The sequence below is a fragment of the Apostichopus japonicus genome, chromosome 16, assembly GCF_037975245.1.
Source record: "Apostichopus japonicus isolate 1M-3 chromosome 16, ASM3797524v1, whole genome shotgun sequence".
NCBI classification, from domain to species: Eukaryota; Metazoa; Echinodermata; class Holothuroidea; order Aspidochirotida; family Stichopodidae; genus Apostichopus; species Apostichopus japonicus.
This window is the reverse complement of record NC_092576.1, coordinates 11,361,345-11,382,477: the sequence shown is the minus strand read 5'-3', so window position 1 is coordinate 11,382,477 and position 21,133 is coordinate 11,361,345. Positions and strand designations below refer to the sequence as shown.

The following is a 21,133-nucleotide window of genomic DNA, read 5'->3' as shown; positions in this document are numbered from 1 at the left end:
ATACTACCATGCCAGTTAACTTCATAAATTCTAGTTCTTGTAGATAATTTAATGAATATAGGTGGCAAGTTAAATACAATACTGTCAAAAATAAACGTGAAATGAAACAATCGAAAAAGCAAGTAAAGAGAATGTCGCTAAAACAGAAATAATAGATTCGGGGTTGGCCCTGTGTTCTGCTCAGGCTTTAGCAGGAAATTAAAGTTATACACATGCATTGCATGAAAGAACGGTCATTCACCACCATGGAAGAAGAAAACAAACGTGTCAATATTAATTTAGAACAGTCAGCTACCCAAAAGTTAGGTTTGGGGTTGGGGGGGGGGGCTGCTGTGTTAGACAAACGTTTAGGCTACAAGAACGACCCCATATTTTGACTAAAGGCCAAGGGTTCTAAATGAACTATTCTATGAGGACAAGGTAAACGTTGGTTGAAGCAAAAGGAAAAGAAACAAGCACGGACCTTTCGATATAAGTTTAAAACTGAGCAATTTATCGCGGGTAAGCGGCTGGTATAGGGTATATCCTAAATCACAATGACCACGCATATCCAATTACTACAAGAATTGTGGAATTCATATTTAAAATTTTCCATGGGCAGGAAAGTCTCTCGTGGGGCTGGATTTGACTCGCAGACCGGAGTCCACCTATGGGGTGTCTATTGAAAACCCCTTGTTATATGTTATGATATCAATATTAACAGGACTGAGTGTAGGAGGCTGGGAGCATACCCATCACTATGTCTTGTTTAACTTGAATTTGAAACACAAAATCAGATTCTCCAGTTGTACAAGTCATTACAGGGCAATAGCAAACTTTTACAGGCAATAATTATAAACAGGCAATAACAGCTAGTGTTATGCCAATGGTCCATGCAAACTCACTTACCATCCCATTGCCACCCCCTGCCCCACTTCCACACTCCTTGGCTGAATTTCAGACACAAAAGCCCCCCCCCCGACCCCCACAATTCCACACTCGAAGGCTCAATTCCTTACATAAAGGCCCTTATTCATTTACTATAAATTATTTCGGGAACTATTAACTTACATGTTCAATTGCTAACCAGTAAAAAGTGTAAAGTTACAACATAAAATGACATACCCACTGTTCCCCTCACTCATACCCTTATGGGACTCTTAGACCTCATTCCACAAACCTATACTGTTCCCCTCACTCATACCCTTATAGGACTCTTAGACCTTATTCTACTACTGATATTAAAGATGAGCTTCTCAAAAGAGTACACCGCTACTCTGGAACAGTCGTTAATACCGTTAAATTCACCCTCACTATCTAGATCAGAATACACCATAAAAATCATTACAAACCTTCCATTTTTAAGAAATAATTTATTTCTCAAAGAATACAGTGGACTATGACAAAACTTACTTGACATCAGACACTCACAGCAACAGTAAGTCCTGTTAATTTCTGTCAATATTCATATATATTTATGTATATATATATATATATATATATATATATATATATATATATTTATATGTGTGTATATATATATATATATATATATTTATACGTGTATATATATATATATATATATATATATTTATATGTGTATATATATATATATATATATTTATATGTGTATATATATATATATTTATATGTGTATATATATATATATATATATTTATATGTGTATATATATATATATATTTATATGTGTATATATATATATATATATATATATATATATATATATATATATATATTTATATGTGTATATATATATATATATATATCAGGTCATTTAGATTAGAATAATATATTTATTATACATTTAATGTTACCACAAAGGAAAGACGAAAAAAAGTTAAGTTATGGGATGAGTTGCTAACATAGAGAATAAATGAAATTGACAAAAGAAGAAAAAACAAAACTTACAGGGAAACTTTTACATTTACCAAAAAAAGTAATTAACACATCCATTATCGACCAAGCACCAATTCATGTGAAAGACAAAAAATCAAGAATTCCTGATTTGATCATAGTTGCAAAATAACTGACTGAACTGTGCTAACCTGACAATGTTGCAAATACGATGGTTTAACAATTTATTTTTTTATTTCAAAACATGACTTTAGGATTTTTAAATTTGAGGTCTTCATATGTTAAAGTCAAAGACCTGGAATGATAGCAGCCATTTTTGAACTTTTCTAGAACATTACTGAATTGATGTTGTGTTGACAGTCATACTCCAAATGATGGTAATAAAGAATTTCCGAGGCGGCAGTTCAGAACACTCGTCAGCTAAATATCAAAGCAAGACCTGGGTTTAGGATAAAGAGAGTTGTGCATAGAAGCAATTATAGAATCACCTTGAAGGAAGAAAAAAAAAACACCACAACCTTTACACAGACAAAAAATATATCTGGAAGAAATGTGTGTACATTACGCATCCTGAATTAGCTCTCTTGAATGGGGGGGGGGGGGGGGGGGTTAGCTTTCAAGTACCACCGTGCAAGAAGTCAACGGCTGACCAAATTTAACGAGATGGTTATTATTCCGCCGATTTTAATCACACCATAGCAAATGCAAAATCGGAGAACATTTTCTGACAAGATGTTACAGTGTATCATCACATCGTTATACAGTATACAGAGGACAGCAAAGAAAAAAATAAATAATGTTCAGAGTTTGTTTCACAATCCTGTCACAAAATAAGATTGTCAGATGGTCTGAGCACCACTGTTGATGGTCTTTATTGTTCATAGCTCGATACATATATAGTTTACAGACAGGTGTTGTCAAGAGATAACAGCCTTGGTTTCATGAAATACTGCTCAAATATATTTAATCTCGACTCTGAAAGCCTGGTTGGTAAAGTAAACACTGCTGCTAGAAATGAATTCATAAGACTAGCTAAGAATATACATAGTTCTAAAGATCACCCACTTCATTCCGAGTTGATCTCTCTGTGCAATAGAACCAACAAGTACAATCTACGAAATCCTACTATCTTGCCAACTTTTAGAATTATGCTTTTTCAGAACTCATTTATCTACAGAGCAGCCATTTATATTCAAAATGGGTTCTTAGAATCTCTGTTATAATCCTTTTAATCTTTCAAACTTCTAATCCTCCATCTTATTTCTTATTTGTTCATGCTTTCATGATTGTACATGTTACGTCTTTTGTTTATCATGAACATGTGTCCTATTTATAAATTTTGTAATTTATACCGGAATAAAGAAATTGAAAAAATTGGTGTTGCGATCTGAGGAAAGCAGGTTTTAAGTCATGGCTAGGTCATTACTGGGCAAGGGATTCAGCTCAATTGCTTCTCTTCACCCAGGTGCACATAATAATCATAATAATAATATTTGCTTTTTATATAGCACTTTATACCAGCTATAGGTCTCAAAGCGCTTTACAGACGTTATATTACCCCATGGTCAATGTCCCAGAGACAATCCCTCCAGTCGGCAGCAGTTATATACTGCACCCAATGACAAGTTACCTCACAGGTACCCATTTAACCCCTGCAGGGTGGAGAGAGGCAATTGAGATAAAGCATCTTGCCCAAGGACACAACGTAATGAACTAGGCAGGAATCGAACCAGCAATCCTTGGATCACGAGTCCGACGCCTTAGCCAATTGGCCACCACACTCACATATGGGGTCACATACTCATGTGAGGTAACTTGTAAATATAGTTCTGTGTGCCGGATAGTGGCTATGAGATAACCCCAGGAGGTGTTGATATGTTGCAAAGTAGTGACCGAGAAGTGAGGTATTTGAATTGTGCACACTTGAGCATAATGGTATGAAAGGTTATCGAGTTGATTGGTTGAGTCCATCACGTTGTTTATTGTCCCTACCTTAGAGGATTTTTCTATAAAAAGTTGTGCAAGTCAACCCCCTTATTTGCATACTGAGTACTTATATCATACCTACAATGTGCATACTCAATATGATAAGCTTGCAATGCTTCACACAGACAGGTGTCAACAAGGATTTTTATAATTGCATGTTAAGAAACATCATAATCAAACAGTAAGCGTTGCTTCTTTTAATGGTAAAAATGATCTAGAAATGAATAATAAGTAGAATGGTGAATAACAGAATCTATATGCAAATCTTTTCAATCTTATAAGTACACTTCACATTTTTTTTTTTCGTTCACACATTTGAATTTTTCAGAAAACATGGTCATAGCAAGAGTCAAACGTTTGACATTTTTTTTTTTTTTTTGTGGACACTTTCTCATGAAAACATGGTTTAAAGAAGCGGATAGCTTTTTAAATTGGTTATCACGATTGGGCACTTGTGCAAAAGTGACACCAATTATAGGCAAACCTCTTGGCCTAAACACCTTCAGAACTTAGACAAGGTTTACTGAATAATATTTACTAATCCATGAAATGTGGCAGTTTATAATTTGACAATAATTTCTGTCTTTCATGATATAATGTGATATAATGTGACATCACTTATCAAAACATGAGGAATTTCAGAAAAAAAAAAAATTAACAAATAGCTTCCAATAACAGTATATAGTGTTCTGCTGCCATTGAATACATCCGTCCCTTTTGTAACATGACAGCAATTGTATTGTAAACCTCAAACACTGGATTATTATCTAAGCGAACCGATAAAATTGCTGTAAAGTAAACTGTCACGAAACTTAATAACAGTACAGAGCTCTATGCCACTGGACACATCCAATCTTTGGATATGTATCCATGCCAATGTTTGGATATGTGTCCATGCCAATGTTTGGATATGTATCCATGCCAATCTTTGGATACGTATCCATGCCAATCTTTGGATACGTATCCATGCCAATCTTTGGATACGTATCCATGCCGATCTTTGGATATGTATCCATGCCAATCTTTGGATATGTATCCATGCCGATCTTTGGATATGTATCCATGCCGATCTTTGGGTATGTATCCATGCCGATCTTGGATATATGTATCCATGCCGATCTTTGGATGTGTATCCATGCCGATCTTTGGATGTGTTTCCATGCCGATCTTTGGATATGTATCCATGCCCATCTTTGGATGTGTATCCATGCCAATCTTTGGGTATGTATCCATGCCGATCTTTGGATATGTATCCATGCCGATCTTTGGATATGTATCCATGCCAATCTTTGGGTATGTATCCATGCCAATCTTTGGATATGTATCCATGCCGATCTTTGGATATGTATCCATGCCAATCTTTGGATATGTATCCGTGCAAATCTTTGGAAATGTATCTATGCCAATCTTTGGATATGTATCCATGGTATTATACATTGTAAACTGAGTGCCTTGCAAGCTGATTTATCAAGCACTTCAAGGTCTGTTGCCAGAAAGGAACACATCACACAATCTACCGCCCTGCTTGTTATGTAAGGGTACTCTAGTTTTATTTACCAACAAATGGACCGCAGAGGATGTCGTAGTTGGGATGCCGGACTGGATCCTTCAAGATGACGGCGAGGTAATTACTGCTACTCTTATTCGGAATCGATTTAACTATTCACGCCTTTTGCTTCAGTGGATTGCTATACCGCCATCCCTCTCCTTCCTTGTGGAATAATTTTGTCTGCCAGGTTTTCTTTTCGGCTAAACGTTCCCTCTCTTCTCGCCTCTGCCTCTCCTCCAACTGCACAAAAGAAAACATTGCAAGATAAATCCCTACCTGACTTTGCATGGCAGATGAATACAGATCCTAGCTGCTTAACATTCATCAACCATTTCTATTACAAAATCAGATTGACATGAAATCTCATTTCATTTTTCATTGTTTCTTTCTTTTATATGAACGTATGGTACATAGTAACAATTTAGTGAATTGAGTTTCAGTCAGTTGAATTTGTTTGAATGATCTACATTGTTCAAAGCGAATACATCAACTTAGCCTTAGCCTAACACACAGTCACAGTACACATATGCAGGCCTAGCCTAATTTGTGTAAAAGACTCTAGGGATGCACTGTTACAGTCATCAATCTTAATAGGATGATTACCGTCACAAGATGATCTACCAGTTCCATTTGTTTGAATGAGATACATTGGTCAAAGCATATATACATCAACTTAGCCTTAGCCTAACACACAGTCACAGTACATATATGCAGGCCTAGCCTAATTTGTGTACAAGACTCTAGGGATGCACTGTTACAGTCATCAATCTGAATAGGATGATCACCGTCGCAAGATGATCTATCAGTTCTGGAATACCTAGAAAGATCTCATGGCACAGAACCAAAAGGAAAATTTTGTTTACACAAATGAGAACCCCATTGTTTGCAGTGTTATATCAAAAACAAAATGCTTGGGCCTTCATCAGGTTTGTGCAAATTAGTGAAACAGAACTCTGTTATGTTACTTCGTTGGTTTGTCCTTTATTAAGGTAACCAGCAAATTTCACTTTAAACTTTCCCTAATATCTCAATCACTTAACTTTTCATTATTTGTCTGATTCTCTGATTTCTTTATAATTTTTTATATTTTGTTGTTTTATTTGGTATATTTTAAATTTATGTTATAACTTATCGTTTTATTATTTACATTTAATTTTATATTTTGTTGTTTGAAGTTGTTTGTTCCTTTCCACCTCTTCTGTGTGTAAATGAAACTTGTTGAACTCAAACACAAAAAATTATCTCCTCGATGGGGAAAAAGGAAGATCTCATCCGAAATAAATTTATAAAAGTATAACTGTGATTTATAAAGAAAAAAAATAAATATTACTTACATATTTTTTGTGCTCGGTTGCTGTGTTGACATCACCACTCTTCAGACTAGCAGTGACGTGTTGCCATAGGCGACGTGATTCAAACAGCCCCTGTTTGCTGACGGGACGTACCCTCTTGGGATAGGCGGGATATCTTGTTGTGTCAATTGTCTTTTTCTCACCCTATAAGAGGGATATAAAGGAATACCAATTGTTTTGGGGAAATTTCATATGAAAACATGAATTTTGTTGAGACTATGTGAGGGCACAACTGAAGTTCTTTAAAAGTAACATGATATAGAAGAAAACTGTTTACAATCCATTGTCCCAGTCTCAAATGTGTAGTGTGGATTTGTGATTGCCGGTATCACTATCCCAAGGACCTCACCCTTACCAGCAACAATGCCCAGTACCACCGCTGTCTTTGTTACAACTTATGACAGCTTGAATGGCGTTTCAGTCGATGCTCGAACCCATGACTATCCAGATACTGCATTTCAAAGTTTAGTTTTAGTTTTATCATTTCCCAAAGGACAGCTCAACATGACAACAGTTAGCTCTGCTGGAAGTCTATCAATGTTATGGTTGTGGATGACCACTAGCTTTCATAGCAACAGGGATGAGCCTGGGGTTAAAAAAAATCACGGAATTTTGCAAAAATTGCGGTATAGGCTCCAGTTTGTGTATGCTACAGTGTGTTAGGATAACAGTTTGGTCCCCATGGTAGAAAAGAAATCCCGGATATTCCGCTTATTCGCAGAAAAAGCTCATGCCTGGACTTTGAATAGTTCGAGATAAATTTGTGTCCTGGTGAGGAATTGAACATGAATCCTATCGAGAGGTGGGACAGAAACTATCACCTCAAGTTTGTGAGTGACAGTTAATTATTTTACAGCCTTTTATCGTCGTTAATCTGTTTCAACGTGGTACAAATACTTACGCTGGAATACACCAGTTCCAATGTACCGTTCCATTCCCCTGAGATCTGACATATAGTTTGCTTATCAGGATTTTTTACCTCTCCTGATATTCGGTGGACTTTACCTCCATAAAACGGCTGCAGATAGAATCAAATTGATATCGTACATTTAAATTTACATGGTGTAAACTTTGGGTTCTCATACTTTGACCATGTTCTACAATGTTACTCATCAACAGTGGTTATGTTTTCTTTAGACATAATACAGAGCTGGGATAAATAAGGTGATGGGCAAAGATTGGAGTTAAAAGAAACTTAAAACTAATCTAAATATTTTGGATATTTTTCACATTAATCTTTTGTCGACACTATTAACGTAAAACACCTGCAACTTTTAGCTTTCACCTATAAATCTTAACAAATATAACATGTAACTCTACTTAGTTAGAGACTGACTTCGGTCAGCTTGCGGCTCTGATAAGCCAATGAGGCTTCTTCGCGAGTTCCTGCTTGCAGGAGGATCTAAAATACAGACAAATACATACATACTTAGGGAATACGTACACTACATCAGTTATATGTGCCATAGTTTGCTACATCAAAGGCAGTAATACTACCTCATAATAATTAAACTGAATATCCTTGATCCTGTCTGCTACGGTAAATACCCTTTTTTTCTCTTTTCTTTTTCTTATGGTGATGACCACTTTGCCATTTCTACAACTTATGTTTCAAGATGAAAACTGTTTTGCTTATGAGAAGCTGTGCCATTAAGGATTTGTCAAAACACATTACCCTGTTACATCGGCATGGCAACCAGTGTGAGGGGCACTGAATTACTACTTTCCCCTTAGCTCTATGCAAGCTTTAGAAGTGACAACTTTATTTGTTAACTCAGCTAATAATATTACAATTAAAAATGCAAATACTTTATGAGTGGCAGCAGCATACCACTGTTTTTGCTCTTTTGCTTTTGTTTCAAAAAAGATTACCTTTGTGTGAAACGTTAAGTTGGCCTGGTAACCAGTCTGGGGGCACTGGATTAACACTTTTCCCCCTAGCTCCATCCAAGGTATCGTTAAGATGGATCTTCCGTAGGCTGATGGAAACTGAGCCTTGTACACCTCTCCTCTCTCCAGTACATGTATTGCACCTGTCAAGTTAACGTAATCCAAGAAATCAGGTTTTAACGTGGATCTTATTAATAAGAAATATCTTTTAATGAAGCTTAGTGGTTGACTCTTAACCTTCCACAGACATACATGATACTAACATCCCAAAACACTGCAGTCCATTTCAACTTTAAAATGGCAAGAAGTCTTGTCCAATTAATCGAGGGAAAAGGCTTTATTGTTATTAAATGTAATTTTAGTAAAAGTCGAGTAAATAATTTTTGAAAAAATTTCCTGTGTATTTTCTGTCGTTCCTTCTGTTCGTGATTGATGGAGGGTCCCCGTGACGCCAAATGTCAATTGCAGATAATAATTCAGGGTGTCTTTAATTATGAGATTGGAGACAGACTTTAAGCTACAGTTTATTACTCTGGATCACAGCAAAGTCAGCCTTTCAGGTTTTCTGACCTCAAGAAGGAATCGTATCATGCTTTGATAAAAATGATATGGAGAGACGGGTAACTTTGAAACCAGCGAGACTTTAAAATTACAAGAGTATTGTATCATCAAGGCTGTGCCCAGAATTTCCTGAGTGCCGGGTATACTGATCGCCAGCCTGGGGGAGGTTATTAGGTGGAGGGGGTGTCCCCCTCCCCAATTTTTGAAGGTGTTCCGATGCCAAATGCTGGCACTTGTGTAGCTTTTTACGCACATACACAAGTACTAGTTTTGCTAACAATTTACATTTTTCATTTTTTTTTAAGTGAAATATATTACTTACCTGGTAAAAGGTATTAGTTTGTTTCAAAGAGATTTTACAAGGGACCGATTGAGAGCCGTAAGTAATGTTTCTCGCATGCGTAACTGATGCATTATTAGTCTGTATGATTTTAGCATAGGCTAGGCCCAATTTATGTTGAATATATTGTTAAGAATGTCGGGATTTTAGATGAAAATAGTGCTGGGCGATATTCACGATTTTTAAGACAGTGCTGGGCAGTAAGTTTTAGTGCTGGGCGTGGCCGCCCAGTGCCGCCCAGCGTGGGCACATCCCTGATCATGCACAGTAAGATGGAAGTAATAGTGTCTATGGGTAGAGAGGGAAAGTATCCAGGTTGATCAGAGTGCAAATGTTGTGAGGAGACAGGGGTTGGTGGGAATTCATGTAAACTGTACCTTCGCCGACCATAGTTACGCCAACCGACATCCCTAAGAATTTCGATTTGGTCCATATCCATCCGTTCATGTAGGTGTTGAGACTGGGGCACTCAGCGTAGAAAGCAGATACTGTGAGAAACCGAAAGAATGTCAACGATTAAATTATGCAAGCACGGGATAAAACGTTGAAGTCAACCTTTCAATGAAGTCAGTATAAACCTGACACTGGTCAGTAGTCGCCACTAGGACCATCGATGCAGATTTGACAAACATTTAAGTTTAGGCTTAACATTGTTTCTTGGATCACTGGAACTATACTATTGACTGGGATGAGCCTGGGGTAAAAAAAATATCACAGAACTTTGCAAAAATTGCGGTATAGGCTCCAGTTTGCATATGCTACAGTGTGTTAGGATAATAGTTTGTCCCCAGGGTAGAAAAGAAATCACGGATATTCTGTGAATAAACAGAAAAGCTCATGCCTGCTATTGTGTGCAACTGTGAAGCAAATCTTGCAATCTTGTCCTCACACAGCCTGGCTGAATTGATGCTGAACTCTCTCTGTGGTGGGCTGTTAACGTGCGAATTGCGGGTGAGCATCGGCTGCTTTTGACTGCATCGCCTTGTTCTACAGTTTCTCTATGGTGAAGGAGCAAGTAACATGCCCTGGGCCTATATCTAGCTATAATAAGTTTGTGTAACAGGTAGGCCTACAGTGGCCTTCTGACGACTGCTAGAAAATATATACTTGCGATGAGCCATTAAATAACCAATGAGATTCATATTTATTTGAATTTTAACAATATAGCAAGTCTTAGACTATGTGTAGGCCGAATAGCAATACACAATAATAGGCTACTGCTCACACAAAACAACTGCTGTTAATTATTAGGCATTTTTCTACATATTGACGTAATGAAAAATGATACAACTGGTCATATTGTACTTTTTTCTAAACACACAGCTGTGATTAAAAATTAAAAATACTGTAGTTCGAGTTGATTGGAGCATGTTCTGATACACCAGTGGTTGAAAGAAAAACAATGTATGACACTAGGAAATGGTACTCCAAGTAAGGCAAAATGATTCATTTTAACTTCAGTCTATTTAAATGGCTGGAGAATTTACCAAGGTTCATTTATTTCTGATGAGATTTGCTCGTAAAGGTTTTTAGTGTTTAGTATCACAACATGTTCTCCTTTTACCTGGTGGATGGTGAGAGACCTGTTCGGCTACAAATGTCACCCTCTCTATAGCCTCTGGACTGGAATCTGATTGGTTGGTGGTGGCAGTGAAAGGCGGCCCCGAAGCGCTCGGATGAAAAGATGCCTTGGGTACCTCGTACGAACAGTTAAAGGTTTCTCCTATGATGGGGTTATATGGTTTCTTGGCAACAGATCCCTGAAAGCAAAAGAATGAAGGGAAAGGGTGATACATCATAAAACCCTTGACAACGCAAAATGATACAAGAGAAATAGAACCATAACTGAGAGTATATTCCAGGAGGACAGCTATGCACACATGCAACTCACTTTCACACAATTAAATGTAAGGGATACCAACAACCCCCCACACCCAACCACTTTGCATAATTCAACTGAATGTTAGAAATCCCAACGACTAGGGGTATTAAAACACCAAACACGTAATCCAATACGGTTAAACATCCTACTTACCACATATGAACTGGTACTTTGTTTATATCATGTATTTATTCGTTTTTTCCACAACATATATACATAAATTGTAGCAAAAACAGAGAGTAATGGAATGTGTAAGGAAGTGTATAGATCAATAAACCCTTGTGGGCTTATCAAGTGATACACTCCCTGTACATAGAGTACACACATAACTTACAAAAAAAGAATTAAGAAAAGAACTAAGAAAAAGAGAAGAAAAAGAAGAAGAACAAGAAAAGACAGAAAGAGGAACCTCAATCTCAGTATAAGTAAAATCTTTTTAATTTGTATTTAAACAAATTTCGGGAAGGTTGTGACCTGCTATTAAGCAGCAAAGAATTCCATGTGATGCTTGTACGATGAGAACTTTGAGAAGGCTATATTTTCCTACATTGGCGTGATTGTGATTACGGCGTAACATTGGTATGTGCCGTGTGCTATAATTGTGAATGTCATGGTTGCGAACAAGGAAATTGTTGAAAGTAGGTGGGACCTGTCCATGAATAGCTTTATAGGCAAATGTATCAAAACAGAGAGTAAGGAGGTTAGCTCTGCACAGACACAACTCACTATCACACGGTTAAATGTACGGTATGGCAAGAACATAAAAGAAACAAACAAATATGCTCCAACACATGATACACATGTGGAGTGTTAGCTCAGTGGTTAACGCCGGTGCCTTCCAATCATAAGGTCCCCGGTTCGAGTCACTCCCAGATTTGTGTATGTCATCCAGTTACAGAGTTGTTGACAATTGACAATTCATAATCATGGACATTAAATATGAATGTAAGAGACTGACTTCGGTCAGCTTGCGGCTTATATAAGCCAATGAGACTTCTTCGCCAGTTCCTGCTTGCAGGAGGATCTAAAATACATACATACATACATACACTAACCTTTCGACCTGTATGGAAGGAACAAAGGTAATATTCTACAGCTGCTAACATTCTCGACTCTGGAGTAGGCATCTGTGATATTCTGTCAACAAAACAAAAATGGTGAACACTTCACTGGTTCTGAAAATCGTCTGTTCCCAACTTCCCCTCTATGATTGGAAGTCTTACAACTGAATACCACTCCTCTATCTGCCCCTCTCCTCCACTCCAAAGGAGCAACCATCAAGTTTGTGTTTCGTACAATTTTTAAACTCAGCCTCTAACACCTCTACAAAGAATTATTATAGAATTAAACTGAAGCTGAAACTGGGTGGAAAAGCTTTATGCTGCTATGTGACTTAGTATTACTCTCCACACGACAGCAAACCCAACAAAAAAATGCTATTTTCAAACCAGATTCTGGAGTTTGGTTTCCAAGTTAAAGTAAATAAATTAAGACAACCATTAGGAAGCACATGCTACCTTAATAGCCTCAATAATTTTTTTCAACCATTTCTTGGGGAGGGCAACACAACTGCTTCAGTGTCTTATACAGTTCTACAATTAAGTGATTTATTTGTCAAGTCCAAATGTTGAACTTACCTTAAAAATTGATCAGCATGGCCGATAAAATCTGCATACATTTCTAATAATGATCTCTTTTCTAAAATGAAAGTGGGCAGGACAACCTGTGCAGGAAAGAAAAATTAGAAATGACCTTGTTAAAGGGTGTGAAGACTTGCACAAAAAGAAACGTCTAATGCCCGTAATCTGACCTAGTTTCGAATGAGGTGAAACAGGAGTGTTAGACACCACCATCGATCCCAGAACATACACACACAGCTTGTTACCGTCGGTAATTAGACACTAGTGTACAGTCAATACATACAGCTACGGGCAATACCCACAACACAGTGTACATAGCAGCGTGGACACCTCAGGTCCAGATAAAAGATAACAAGGTATTACATTTCATTACTGTCTGCATTTTGTAGCGACAAGAAGAAAATGTCATTTGCAAGCAACAGAAAGTCAACTTTTCAGAGCGCGGCACGCGGTTTTGGGCGAGTCTTCAATGCCTTTAATAGAATAACCAACCAAGTGCCTTGATGATTACATAGAGAAATTGTCTAGACGGTGAACGTTTAAGAGTCAAATCAAATCACTAACTGTCTCGGTTATGTTCACTTGGTTAAGAGGCATAAAAAACAAAAGATGCAAACTTTTAAGTTCTATCAACTGGTAACTTATTTTGGGTATTACTGTTTGGGTGAGGTAGGACTGTAACTGCCTAAAAAAACACAAATAATAATAATAATTAGCTATATAAACCACAGACGTATCCACCGATAACTGTGCTCATGGTGCATCACATTATTAGCCTGGTCAACGATTACCTGTCAAACATAGAGACAAGCCCTGCACATGGCAGCGCCCAACTGACAATTTATCTTGCAGGTCCCCCATTTATACACCACCTATGTGAAGAGAGGTAATTGAGATTAACTGCCTTAGCCCAAGGACAAGGATCTGGCCGGGACTCGAACCTGCAAACCTTAGATCACAAGTCCACTGCCTTTATAACCACAATGCTCTCTCCTGTAACACCAGAGTTTATTACACCATAGCTGAAGCCTGTTCTTGAATTAAATTTTGTCTCCAATTTGTCTCTTCTCAAGGGAAAACTAAAGTGTGATTTATATCACACCAGTGCTGTGGCCGAGTGGATACAGGCGGTGGCATTTGAAGCAATGAGGCTTAGCAATCGGGAGGTTCGGGGTTCGATTCCCGGCCATGTCACAGTAAGGTGGGTTTTTCATCCAAGAGCAATCTACGGTTTTCCCATCTGAAAATGACTTTCTAAATTGAAAAGATTCCAAATTTGTGTTAAAATGTTGAATTGGAAGCCACCCCATGTGTAAGTTGTAATCCATAAGCCCTTGCGGGCTTCTCCCACATTTTTGGTCGCTTAAGCATCGTAAAAATAACTGCTGATTATTAATATTATTATTAACACCAACTATTCGGTAAACAAACCTAACTTTCGACTTATCACAAGTATAAACAAATAAGCAAGAGGATAGCTGGTTCATTTAATCTTACTCTTGTCAGATCCATCCCAAGTTTGAGTTGTGATAAAAGATGGAGGATGACATTCTTGTGCTCTTCTACATCTCCGATTTTATTCTCGCCGCTCTCGTCACTATCGGGAACCTCGTCGTCTGGGTCGATCTCTGCCGGTGAAAATGTTCAAATAACATCATAATAAATATATAATAAATCAGTTCTTAATATAGCGCCAAACACCAAAAGGCCTCTAGGCGCTTTACAAAGCCTAAACAAATAGAAACATAAAAAAAGACAGAGAAATCAAAGGAATAAAAAGTTTAGAAAACACATAAACGAAAATTAAACAGTATGTAAAATACGAACACAAAAATCTTAAAACACGAGAAGATTTTAAAACAGACCAAAACCTATAAAAAAGCAAAACGAAGGATAAGCACATAAAATAGAGTTATACAAAAGTAAAAGTCTAGATAAAAACAAAAATTATATATAAGTGACAAAATCACGTTGAGGAACTTAAAAGATGTGTTTTTAAAATCCATTAAGTTTCACTTTTTAAAGGAGCTAATGAAGTCATTCAAAGTCACACGACACATAATCTATCATCCGATGCCAAAACTTTTGGGAAAAAAACTCTAAAAATGGAATCAAACTCCACGCTAAATTTCAAGTGTCCTGAAGTGTGTTCTCTCTAGTCGAGCAGCTTTCTGTATTTGGTCAGCAATTTTGCCAACTTTACAGAGTATTTACACAACATGAGATACAGACTGATTTTTTAATTTTAGGAATGAATTAATTTGATGCGATTATCAACATCTTGGAAGCCCATGCAGATACTTTTCATAAAATATCAGAAGCATTCTAAAGGAGGGGGGGGGGGGGGAGGGAGGGGGAATTCATGTTTTGTTCAACTTTAACATGACTATGTGAAAGGAAAGTTGACTGATCAAGATTTAATGACCTACATCGTAACTTGTATGTAATTGGTACATGAAATTTGGCATCCAAAATTTTGATCAAGATAAATTGCATGAAGCTTGCTTTCATAAAACAAGTATCCACGTATATATCCACCTTACCACCATCCCTCCTTCACCCCTTCCCCATTTTTTCACAGCTCAAATTTGCTGCAAGTATTGCTATAAATCATGTTTTATTAAGATGATGCCCGCCACTATCAAAGAACTATTGGCTTCTTTCATAAGTGTGAAAACACTTTGAGACATTATTTACCCACTGACAACAATTAACGAAAAATTAATACGTAAATTATTAAATGCTCTTGCGAACTTGTCAGCTTTTGTTGGTATGACCTTAATGATGTGCAAGTCTTGCTATAAATCATGTTATATCAAGATGATGACATCAGGCAGGGATGAGCCTAGGGTAAAAATAAAATCATGGAACTTTGCAAAAATTGCGGTATAGGCTCCAGTTTGCGCATGCTACAGTGTGTTAGGATAATAGTTTTTGTCCCCGAGGTAGAAAAGAAATCACGGATATTCCGCGAATTTGCAGAAAAAGCTCATGCCTGATTCAGGGGAGTAGAATTCTTTGAATATTCAACAACAGAGTTGACTTTGACAACTTAACACATTATTTATTACTTAGCTGTATCCTACTATTACTACTTAATAAATCATTTATTACTTAGCTGTATCCTACCATTACAACTTAACACATCGTTGTACTTAGCTGTATCCTACCATTCTTAACACATTATTTATTACTTAGCTGTATCCTACCATTACTACTTAACATATCATTTATTACTTAGCTGTATCCTACCATTACTACTTAACACATCATTGTACTTAGTACAGAGTTGACTTTGACAACTCACCAGGAGGGTCTTCTCTGCTGTTATTAAATGCTAAATCTTCTCTCTGAGTGCTCACAGATGTCACCTCTGTATTGTGAGAGTTGTTAGTATGGATCTGTTGGTCGTTGGCAGAAGGTGCAGGCATGTGGGCTCTGACATCAAAACTGAACAACAGACAAAACCATAAAAAAAAGAATCAAGCGGGTTACCGTAGATGCAGAGAAGTTATCCATCAGTCAAAGGAAGAATTTAATTTTAAGCTACTCTCCTAACAGTCATTGATTCTCTTGGAGCTTCAAGAATCAATAAATATTACTATCAGTCACTAACGATACACACTCTTGTGAGTGTTTGACAGGTCTAAAACTTAGCCATAATGTAACGACTCAACTCAGCCAAACGTGACCGGGTTATCGAGGGCCAACCACATCAGCTAAATGTAACCACAGGAAAAAGTGGCAACTCACACTGTAAACAACTTTGTGTGCATGGTAAAAGTGGCAACAAAATTGTGTACCGTGTGGCAGTTCAATAGGAAGATAATTAAGGCATTAAGACATGGCACTTCTGTGTAGAAACTGTTTATGCAGTGTCACCAATACAATGAGTTTCTGTTAGAGTGATCTGATCATCACACAACCCTGTCAACAGTTTTACATGACATCGACTTAAATCGAGCGACGACTCGAAAAATGATTACGTCAAACTGCATTATTAACCTGTATAAATATTGATTATTAACTAGGGATGCACCGGATATCCGGTCCGGCCAGACTATCCGGCCGGATAGTGAGCAATTATCCGTTTCCGGTTCCGGCCGGATATTTTTAAAAAATCCAGCCGGATCTTTTTCAAAATCTGGCCGGATCTCTTTCAAAATCTGGCCTGAATTTTTCCTTAAAAAGGTGTTGGTATTAACTTAAATCAATGTAAACTATTTTTTTTTTATTTTACAGATAATATTGCAGTGTAAAAATTCGTTACCAAATAATGAATAATAAAAGACAATTCTAAATCCAGATAGTAGTGTTATTACAACAGTTAAATAATCTTTTTATTCAGTATAAAGTATGAGATTTGTGAAATGTAGCTTCCAGTTTTAAAACAAACTTCATAGGTAGTATGCAGTATTTTTCCAGCAAACAAATTTACATACTGTATCAAGATTGTCAACAATTATATTGTAGTTATTTTATTAGATTACACCACTTCAAGTCATATTTAATCTCATAAATGGGGTCTTAATTTCACCTTCTTTATATGCGTATACCTCACCTAAGATTTGCTCCTTGTTTCATACTTCTACTTCTTATTAATGATTTTCTCTTGTGTAATGAAAAAATCCGGTTCCGGCTGGATTTTATCAGGCCGGATTTCATGTACTATCCGGCAAAATCCGGTTCTGGCCGGATCCAAAAATTTGGATCCGGTGCATCCCTATTATTAACTAAATTGATTTTCAATCACATTAGTACAGACATACATGATACATATAAGCATATATTTCTCAGTCATAAACTTTCATCTGGTGAACAAGATATAGGATGATTTTGTCTATTAAAAGTTCCATCAATTTTCAATGATCTCATTTTGTTTAAGGGCCGCGTCGCCCGGTTTGCTAAAATTGACAAACCGACTCAGACAACTGCTAAATGGTACCAGAGCGTGCGGTCCTTGCTTTCATACCTGTTTGCCATGGACTGTGATACAATTTTCAATGATCTCATTTTGACTAAGGGCTGCGGCGCCGGGTTTGCTAAAATTGACGAACCGACACAGACAACTGTTAAATGATACCAGAGCTTGCGGTCCTTGCTTTCATACCTGATGTTTGCCATGGACTGTGATACAAATTTTCAATGATCTCATTTTGACTGAGGCCGCGGCGCCGGATTTGCTAAAATCGACGAACCGACAGGGACAACTGTTAAATGATACCAGAGCGTGCGGTCGTAGCTTTCATACCTGATGTTTGCCATGGACTGTGATACGGCCTGGTCTTTAGCACTCTTGTTTCCATGTAAGACATCTGACTTCTGTAAGAGAGTGAGACAGTCTTCCAGACAGTCCACGGCAGCTTGGGATGTGGCTTTCAACATGAGGCAATCCTGTAGTGGTGCATATGTATAGTGTAGAGAAAACCAGTCATAAGGTGGGAAAATACAAGGGCAGGGTGGGAGGGGGGGAGAAAAAGTGAAGGGAAGGGAAAATATTAGGGGGAGGTGAGCAGAGGGTCTGAATTTTCTTACACCAAGAAATGTTTTTTCCTGATTTGACATTTTATGTACTTAGCCAACAAATATGATAAATTTCTACTTATATATTAGGTCAAGAAGAATGCAAAATAATTTTCTCTTTTTTTTTTTTTTTATCAATTTCATTAAGCTCTACTTTCCACACATCTTCTGGGATGACCTTGCTTCCTCATCTGTCCTTATATTCCTTTAAGGCCCTATAACTCCCCACCCCCTCACCCCTCTCCCCCACCATCTCCCTCCCTCCTTGGGCCCTCCTCATTCAATAAGACCAATGATGCTAGTGGAGATGTGGATAAATGCAACCAACATATTTTTTCCCCCTGTCATACAGTCATATGGTCCTTTTTAGGGTTCCTATGCTCCCTCGTCTCTTATCCGGTTTGTTATTGATGTTCTTGTCCGATCGAGATATGAATGACAATTACGTAAACATTGGGAGTCGACCATTCTGTTTTAAAGCAGCATTTTGCGTCCTTTTCTATGGTTTTTCTCAACCTCACTGATTCCACGATGCCATAACAACATACATAACTAGCTTTTCTATTCAAATCTTACTTCAAATGGTGGCATAAAAGTAAAAAAAATTGACAACTTTCAACTTTGTTTTTCTCAAAGATATTTTCCATTGGGATCCAAATAAACCTCGCCCATAATATGAATATTTTAAAGCTACGAATGTCATTGGCCAATAAGTTATACAAAACCATGCTTGATTTGTGTAGATTGTCTATGGCAGTTGTACCAGGGAACTGTCAAAGTCCAGCTCGCTTGTTGAACCAAGTTACCAACTCAACGTTTTGAATCTTTTTTAGCAACGGCTCATAACCAAACCTGCATCTCTGATTGGTTGAATTCAAACTAGTGGGTTGGGGGAACTGTATGCGATTATTATTAAATGTGTAATTTGTCGGACGCAACTTTTCTCATTATCTGCAAATAACCTTAACTACTCGGCAATTAACGCTTTTGGCAGGGAAAAAAACTTGGCTTATATCTTAGTTTGCTGTTTTGTGATTGATTTATGTAAAAAACTCGATGGATTTGTCAAAAAAGTGGAAAACAGCGACAAAATGCAAAAAGCTGCTTTAACAGAGATCAAGCAAAGTAATGAACTACTCACAGGATCCAGGGAAGTGATCTCACAGTCAGATCCTGGTAAAGACTGGAAATGAATGGAAAAAAAATACCGTAGATTATGTTCAAGTCAACACATCATCACAAACGTTCCTGCGTATCTCTCCTTCTTTATGCATGACGTTATGCGGTTGCGCTTCAGTGATCATACGTGTGCTGGCTAACTGAATATTCCTACGTTTGTTTGGTGTGATTTGATACAGCATAAAACATTTGAAATGCAAATGAATAAACTTACATTAGGTTTGTCCATTACTTAGTTTTAAAGCTGAGGTCCAACATACTGTAAGCAACATGCTCTTTGAAGGAGACACAAACCCAACAGTCTTTATTTTGGTCTGTCTTATAGAGAAGACTGTCATGAACAACTTACCCCCCCCCCTTCCTCACCCACCCTCCAGATAGGAGACACAAACCCACAATCATCCTTTGGTCTGTCTGTTAGAGATAACTGTCATAAACAACTTACCCCCCCTTCCTCACCCCACCCTCCAGATAGGTGACACAAACCCACTATCATCCTTTGGTCTGTGTTATAGAGATAAGTGTCACAAACAACTTTGCCAAACAGCTAAGACAGAATATTATTCCACTTGGGAGATATTCACAGATTTAAAGTTCCTTCACACCCGATGCTGAAGACTTGAGTAAGTCTAAAAATCACATCATCAAGCCACCACCAGTGCATAAATTTTTGTGCTTTTTATTATTTAAATCACGATGTTTATTTCTTAAATGGAAAGTTATTTAACTATTTACATACTTCTGAATTTTTCTTGGACTATATGCTTTCAGGTTGTTATTTTTTTGTTTATATACATATATTTTTATTATTGTTTAGTACCCGTGTTTTTTCTATTGTTGCTTTAGGCTTTTACATTGTATGCCTTATTGGTTCTATATATTTAATATTTACGTTTTTGTTACTATTTGTATTTAGGTTTTACATAATTTATAAATCGCTTTGAGCAGCTTTGCTGATTATGCCCTATATAAATATTACTTATTATTATTATTATTAATTGTCCAACCTCAAATTTTGAAGATTGTAACATATCCTGATGATGGCACTGCGTAAAGTTGTTCCTGACAACTTCCAATAAAGTTTACGCTAACAAATTGAAAATTCCTTGATCCTTTTTCCTCTTTATTTTTGTGTGGAGGGCAAAAGTCCACAATATTTTGTTGACATAGTACATTACAATAGATTACCTCAATATCTCGGACAAGAGCTTTCTGGTTTTCCTGGGCGACACGGATGACTCCTTTAGCGTTCTGTAACGATTCCTGCGTGGCGCTGAGGGATTCTTGCGAACTGTGCGGAGTCCGTAGGGTATAGCGCCCTCCGATTGACTCACTGGAGCTATACTTCCCCGAGTAAGATATATTCATCTGTGGAAT

General features: G+C 37.3%; 1 protein-coding gene across 1 annotated transcript in view; it reads right to left on the bottom strand.

Moving 5' to 3' along the window:
* Positions 1–2,167: 2,167 nt before the first annotated feature.
* LOC139982419 (oxysterol-binding protein-related protein 11-like) overlaps positions 2,168–21,133 on the bottom strand; it is a 28,938-nt gene continuing 9,972 nt past the window's right edge. The window contains exons 6-18 of the mRNA XM_071995257.1: positions 20,945–21,124; positions 19,719–19,760; positions 18,306–18,448; positions 16,362–16,504; positions 14,552–14,682; positions 13,052–13,137; positions 12,470–12,551; positions 11,097–11,292; positions 9,910–10,020; positions 8,614–8,774; positions 7,643–7,759; positions 6,724–6,885; positions 2,168–5,629 (exon numbers count right to left, since the gene is read on the bottom strand). Of these exons, the coding sequence (XP_071851358.1) occupies positions 5,504–5,629; positions 6,724–6,885; positions 7,643–7,759; positions 8,614–8,774; positions 9,910–10,020; positions 11,097–11,292; positions 12,470–12,551; positions 13,052–13,137; positions 14,552–14,682; positions 16,362–16,504; positions 18,306–18,448; positions 19,719–19,760; positions 20,945–21,124 (1,680 nt within the window). The 3' untranslated portion in view covers positions 2,168–5,503. The remainder of the gene's footprint in view (positions 5,630–6,723; positions 6,886–7,642; positions 7,760–8,613; positions 8,775–9,909; positions 10,021–11,096; positions 11,293–12,469; positions 12,552–13,051; positions 13,138–14,551; positions 14,683–16,361; positions 16,505–18,305; positions 18,449–19,718; positions 19,761–20,944; positions 21,125–21,133) is intronic.